Raw genomic sequence first — 7,135 nt, forward strand, 5'->3', positions numbered from 1 at the left:
AGCCCAGTGATGGGTATTAAGGAGGGCACGTACTGCATGGAGCACTGGGTGTTACACGAAAACAATGAATCATGGAACACTACATTAAAAAATTAATTAATTAAAAAAATAAAAAAATAAAGAATGGACAGCACCACCTCATCCACTCAGAGTCTGCTAACCTCCCATGGACCAACAGCCAAGTTCCAGCCATCGTCTTCTCCTCACAATCCCATATCTGGCAAACAGACATACATGTCTGCCTCCAATCCCCAAATTACCTAAACCAACATCATTTGCATAGACCTTTGAATATTCTCTGATGTTACTGATAAAACAGATAAAAGTTGCCTTAGATAAAATGTGAGACCTGATTTAGAACCTCTAATACTCTAGTTATACCTCAGGAGTTTAAAAAAATCCCAAATGGTATTCCTTAGACACTGACTGAACATGCAGACCATAAACAACTGCAAAGAGAATTGATACAGATGAAAAATCAAAAGAACCCTTTGTACTTACGGTAGAAGACATATTCAGTGTAGCTTGACCAGATCTTGTCATCTGTATACTGGTTGACAAAAGATGCTGTCACTGAGGAGTTACAGGCCACCATGTGGAATCCACACTCTGACAACATATCAAAAGCCCTTTCCAGATGCTTGAATTTGAGATAAAATCTGGAGGTGTATCTTTCTGGGGCTCGGTCAGGGTCTCTGCTCTCATTCAAAGTTTCTCCAAAGACCTCTTTTGCCAAGGAAATCCTTCCGCAAACCAAAATCCGGGGAACTCTCCGAAACTTGGCATCTGCCTGCCCTTCTCTGCCCATAGTGCAGGACCCCCTGTAGCCCACTGTAATGAAGCCCCATTTGCGGTCCGCAGGGAGCACTGAGGAAGGAGGGCAGATTCTCGTGTCGCTTCCTTGAGAGGCATCTTCAAAGTCACTGTGGCAGAATTCGTCCGGGCTTTGCTTGATTTCATCAGGGGTCAGGAGTTTGACCAAGTCTGGGAGCTGGAAGTACTCAGCTTCCCTTTTCAGTCTTCCCCTTTCTGGAAAGTGATCAGGCAGGACCACCTGCCTGTCCCTGAGATAGTCCAGAATATAACGGAACAAGAATCCATCTCTGTCAATGAAAAACCTTCCTTTGGAGTCCTTGGCTAGATCGTTAGCCGTGTCTCTCTTTGGGGAAAACATTTTCCACAGGAGGGAATGAGGGATGCTTATTAATGTGGAATGGCGGGTGAAATAAACTTGACCCCCGACATTCAGCTCCACGACCTCAGGGAAGGAGTTGGGAACTGCAGCCCCCTGTTCTCGAGGATAATAACGACTACAGTTTCCACTTAAAGCCATTGTCCCTTTCTTCTTGCTCTTCTCCTATTTTGATTTGAAGGTGAAATCCAGTGGAGTCACAGCCTTATCCTTTGCATCAACTTATCAAAGAGGGAGAAGGATGCTAACTTGTTAAAAACGACCTTCTCTTACCCCAGTTTTTTTTTCCCCCAAGGAAGCAAAATTTAGAAGAGTCCACAGGTGAAGTGATGCTGCAAAAGTAGTTTAAACCCTGGCTGGTGGTGAGCTATTACTTCATAGAATATAACCAACTCATCTCCATCCGATCTGCCCCAAGCTCAGTAGGCAAGGCAGGCCAAGTCCCCAGTTACTCAGAGGTCTGTCTGAAGGAAAAGAGAGAAAATTATTTCCTCAAACCCAGCATGAGTCAGAAAAAGAGACACCACTGGAGAGAGGGGAGGGAGGGAGGGGGGGGAGTAGGGAGGGAGGGAGGGAGAGATTATTTTACATAAGCAGCCCTGGAACTACTGATTTCAGCCATTCTTCAACTAAATTGTAGCTTCTCTCAAGCTATTTTGTGTCTACATGTTTATCCATACGCCTCTGTCTCCAGCAATTAGTATTAAAAATATTTCTATTGGTATTTCTGCTTTAAAAAGGAATATATGATTTTCAACTTTTAAAAGGGGATTTTTTTTTTTTTCTCCAAGATGGGCAGGAAAAGCAGTAAGTCTCAGAACTTACCTTAGTGAGTGCTGGAAACCCAGTTCCTGTGAAGAAATACCCATTTGCAAAGGAATCAGAATCCACAGCCAGAGTCGAGCTTGTCAAATCCCAAAGAGGTAAAGGACAGAGGTATCAATGAAAAGTGCCAAAGAGATGTGCTCTTAGAAAATAATTTTATATAGATATATGTAAATATTTATATAAATGTGTATTTGTATGTATGTATATAGGTATGTATTCACTCCCAATGTCAAGTTGAAACAAGTCACAGAAAAGTTAAAGCGTAATGAGAGGTGGTTGGGTTGAAGAAGCAAGGCAGAGAAAAATATCCAACCAAAGCCTCTCCAGTAAAAAGGGGAAGAAAAAAAAAAAAACTCAAACCTTTAGAAAGAATCCTTAAAACAGAAGAGAGTTGGAAGAGGTACTGGGACTTAGAAGCTTTTCAGAAAGCCCAGGAGCAGAAAGAAAGCCAGATAGATGTGCCCTGCTGGGGTCCCAGGTAGCCACCCCACCTGCCGGCAAGGGCAAACGGACTCCCATGTTCCCGTGCAGGTGGGAGCCGCTGGGAGCCCGGCCGCCGCAGCGCAGAGAGGCCGCGGGGGGCTCGGGCTCGGGCTTCTCCGGCGGGCGGCGGAGCTGGGTGGTTCCACAGTTCCCAGTGCAGTTCGGATGCTGTTGTTTCAGCAGTGCAGGCAAGATACCATCCAGGGAAATGACTATTACATCATCTTAAAGGAATATGGCTTGGAGAAAGCGGAGGCAGCTCCGAGTCACGTCGTCCTCGGTGACAGGTCGCCAGGACTGCACGGGGACGCGGCGCACCGGCCGTGGCACGCGACTGCCCGGCTCCGCGCTTGGGGCGGGGACGCGGCGCCGCGCAGCCACTTCCCTCCGCGTCCTGCCCGCGAGTCTGGAGTTTGCCGCGGCCTTCGCATTGCCTTTTCTTCCTGCTTCCTGCCTTTTACACCTCCACCAACGCCACCCTTCCCCAGAAATAACCCCCCACCCCAGCGGTGACAGAAACACAAGTGCTTTTGCATTTGAAAAATCTACAAACAAACCCTTTGCACAGGCACTGAATTTCTGCTGAAGGGCAAATTTCGCCTCCATATAGGCTTTTTTAAGAAAGAAGAAGAAAGCACACCGAATGACCCCAATGTTCAAGCTACAAAGGGGTTTTCCTTAAAAGCAAAGGGGATTAAACCATGTTTTCCTTCAGATGCCCTCTCCCCCCGCCCCCGCCCCACTTCTTCTCCATCCCTGTGCCACCCCAACCCCAGCAAATGAATAAATAAATACAGTCTCTCTGGAATTAATGATGCTCTTTCCAAAGAATACGTGAAGGCAATGGTACGCTCAGAAAGCCCACAGCTGACATCAGTAAGTCATTATCTCAGCTTACCTGCAAGAAATTGTTACCTGCAACCTTTTTCTGGGGCTGTGTCTTTCCTGAGCCTCTCTTTGGACATGCCCCAGCCCCCTCCCAACTCATCCCAAGAGGACTCTGGTGGAAGACACGACCGGCTAAGAGACATTTTACTCCTGTCCCAGAGGGCTTCCTTAAGTGCATCATTAGAGTTTCAGGAAGGCATTTCCAGGGCAACCTAATCCACTAACAAAGTGCTTCCAGTTGATCCTGCCAGTCAATAATGGCCCAGCCAACAGCTTACAGTAAGTCGACCATTTCTCCTTTAAAATGCCAGTGTCTTAGGACTCACCCTCCTAATCAGAATATAGTATTTCATCTATGAATAATACATGTGAGGCACACTCCATCCCAAATAATTGCTATTTTTTTTAAAAGTGAAAGCCAAAAATGGAGTTGAAAGTATGAATTAGATACATTTTAAGGGATCATGTGTTTATTGCCAACTCTTGCCCCAAGAATTAGCTTAAAGGTAGACTCAGCAGCAGGATAAATTAATTTTTAGTTTAACAATCTTTTCTTTCAATGAGTATCAGGTTACTGAACACGTATGGAATATTAGCTAACACTCCAACACACCTGATTATATTTGACTTTGTTTCTTTAACTAATGTATTAACCTGTTCTGGCCTCAATCATTGGGATTTTAATGCTGGACCAATCAAGGGAATGTTTATTATTTGGTGCACTTATATCGCCATCTAGTGTCCATAAGCTATCAGTGCAGATCTGTAACTGACCATTTACCCCAGCAAAAAGTTAGATACTTCCTGGTTTTGAAGTTTTTATATTTGTTTAAGTATGACCACACACACACTGTTCACCGTGATGAAAAATAAAAATTTCGTTGGCACAGGAGAAAGGAAAAAATAAGTCTGAGTCCATGCCTAGTAAGTACCGGGCTTAGTTGTAGTTAAAAATAAGCAAATATTTCATTTTATTTTTAGCAGAATGGGCCAGTACACCACAACAATAGCTTTGGAGATTGGGTATTAAAATATCCTGGGGACAGGGGCGCCTGGGTGGCTCATTCAGTTAAGCATCCGACTCTTGATCTCAGCTCAGGTCTTGATCTCAGGGTCATGAGATCTCCACACAAGGCATGGAGCCTACTTAAAATATATATATATATTCTGGGGACAGTTTGGCAGGAAGTGAGGATTGGGAATAAGAAACACCATAGGCTTTTAAAGCTCAAAGGAACTTGAGAAATGGAAATTACCATCTCACCTTAGAGATATAGAAACTGAGGACCAGAGAGGGAAAGAACGTCCACAAGGTCACACAGCTGTGGAGTAGCAGGATGGGGTTTAGATCACTGCCTACTCAGTATGATCAGTTTTTTGAACTGCATGTATTGTAGAATAGGGATGGAGAGGAGGCAAATAAAGAAAACAAGAATTTCAAGACTACACATTTGAAAAAAACCCCAGCAAGTCATTTTAAAGAGTTTTCAGGGCACCTGGGTGGCTCAGTTGGTTAAGCGACTGCCTTCGGCTCAGGTCATGATCCCGGAGTCCTGGGATCGAGTCCCACATCGGGCTCCCGGCTCGGCGGAGAGCCTGCTTCTCCCTCTGACCCTATCCCCTCTCATGCTGTTTCTCTCTCTCTCTCTCAAATAAATAAATAAATAAAATCTTTAAAAAAAAAAAAAAGAGTTTTCAATATTAAGTTAAATTCAAGTCTAAAAGATTTTATAATTTAAATAAGAGGATTCTGAATTTCAAAAATGAGGAGTTCTATCTGTTCATTGGTCTGGTTTTCAAAGGTTAGGCTACTTTTTTTTTTTTTTTTTAAGATTTACTTATTTATTTTAGAGAGAGAGAGTGCTTGCATGCATGAAGGAGAGTTGAGGAAGGGGCACAGGGAGAGAATCTTCAAGCAGACTCCTTACTGAGCCACTGGGCCTGGAGCCCAGAGCCCAAGGTGGGGCCTCATCTCCAGACCCTGAGATCATGACCTGAGCTAAAATCAAGAGTCAGGTGGGCGCTTAACCTAGTGAGCCACCCATGTGCCCCATAGGCATATTTACTTTTTAATCTACCTGGAGCTTCCAGCAATCAAGAGTCCATGGGCCTCTGTCATCTTTTGAGAGGTCAGAGGTTTGGTTCCAGATTGGCCTGAAGCCTATTCAAGCTGGGGTCTAGGGGCCTGGGTTACCATCCTCTGATGCATACATTTTCTTGTTCCTTCATTCTAAGGGATGCAAACAAATGAGAAGGGAGATTAAAGAAATAACAGGCTCGAAGGAAACAAAGCAATACACCATAGAGAGAGATTTAAATAGTGCTAGAGTAAGTGCATGTGTCTCGGGGAGGTTGTCAGTAAGCCCAGCTGCTTGGTGCCTTAACAAGAGGCAAGAAGCCAACTCTGGGCTGTGAGCGTATTCCTGTCCTCCGTGTCAGCCGATAACACAGCTAGTGTTATTGTTCTCTTCTGGCGGCTCTCCGCTGAAACATTGTAGGATGCTACCCTCAGCCCAAAGGCTGAACACGCAGCAACAGATTTCTCTTAGGGGAAGAGAAAGGAAGAATGTTTCATCCTGTTCTTTGTAATATTCAAGACTATAGCACATTTGGATACACCATGGATAGATTGTGGAGTTGATAAAATGTGTCTGAGCCTCTGTTTCCTGTTCCCTACTTTCACACACCCCCACAGCTAAATGCTGAAGAGTATATTCTCAACAGGACAATTATAATTTTGGAATAATGTGTTCACTTCGCACATCCTTACCTTCTAACACATCCTTAAGTTTCCTCTCCCCTGGAGCAGAGAGAGCTTTTGTGCTGACTGTCTTTGTTATCAGGGAGGGAATGATCTCATGAACATAGACTAAAATGCCATATACTCATCGTGTCACATGCCCCAAGGACTCCTGCATCATCACCATCATCGCAATAGCTACTGTTTGTGGCAGGCCAACCATCAAGAATTCCCAATAGTCACCATCCCTCTTCCAGCTCTGCCTGATGGCTGTGTGACATCGGACGTGTGGCTCAGTGTCTCTGAGCCAGGGTAAAACGAAGATAAGAAGAAGACCTGCCTCCTGGGTGTGTTGTGCAGATTCAATACTATGATGTGTATAGGACCCCGAGCACATTGTTTGGCCCTAGGTGTGTGCTTACAAGAAGACCAGCGGTCTCCATGATGGCGGCAGAAGCAACTGCATTTGTCATTGGTAGACTAAAGTGGAGGCATAAAGAAGTTATAAAAGACGTGCAAAGACAGAAATTCAGTTCTACTTCCAAAATCTTCACTCTTCTCACTCTGCAGGTGTAGGTGAAGATCACTTCTTGTTATAAGCATATGTATTAATACTCCAGGATTTCAGGATTTGCTGGGGGCGATGGGGTGGCAGAATGGAAACTGAAAATAGTACCACAGTGGTTAGAAATGAAAATGCCATTCCACCCTACAAGGTTCCCTTCTCAGTACCCTTTCATTCAAGCCACATGGATTTATTAAGTTCCTCTGTGTGTCCAGCACAGTGCCAGGTCCTTAAGATACAAAGCTGGTATCAGTGAGATCATATGATACACTGATAAGAGGAATTCTTAATCTCAGGAAACAAACTGAGGGTTGCTGGAGTGGGGGGTGGGGTGGGAGGGATGGGGTGGCTGTGTGATAGACACTGGGGAGGGTATGTGCTATGGTGAGTGCTGTGAATTGTGTAAGACTGTTGAATCCCAGACCTGTACTTCTGAAAC

The 7,135-nt window shown here is 44.6% G+C and overlaps 1 protein-coding gene across 1 annotated transcript in view; it reads right to left on the bottom strand.

The window, feature by feature from the left end:
* Window positions 1-2,919, bottom strand: part of KCTD16 (potassium channel tetramerization domain containing 16) — a 235,468-nt gene extending 232,549 nt beyond the window's left edge. Inside the window, exons 1-2 of the mRNA XM_081826909.1 lie at window positions 2,018-2,919; window positions 502-1,656 (exon numbers count right to left, since the gene is read on the bottom strand). Coding sequence (XP_081683035.1) covers window positions 502-1,333 — 832 coding nt within the window. The 5' untranslated portion in view covers window positions 1,334-1,656; window positions 2,018-2,919. The remainder of the gene's footprint in view (window positions 1-501; window positions 1,657-2,017) is intronic.
* Between the last annotated feature and the right edge of the window lie 4,216 nt (window positions 2,920-7,135).

The sequence above is a fragment of the Leptonychotes weddellii genome, chromosome 7, assembly GCF_054177405.1.
Source record: "Leptonychotes weddellii isolate Sample4059 chromosome 7, ASM5417740v2, whole genome shotgun sequence".
Lineage (NCBI taxonomy): Eukaryota > Metazoa > Chordata > Mammalia > Carnivora > Phocidae > Leptonychotes > Leptonychotes weddellii.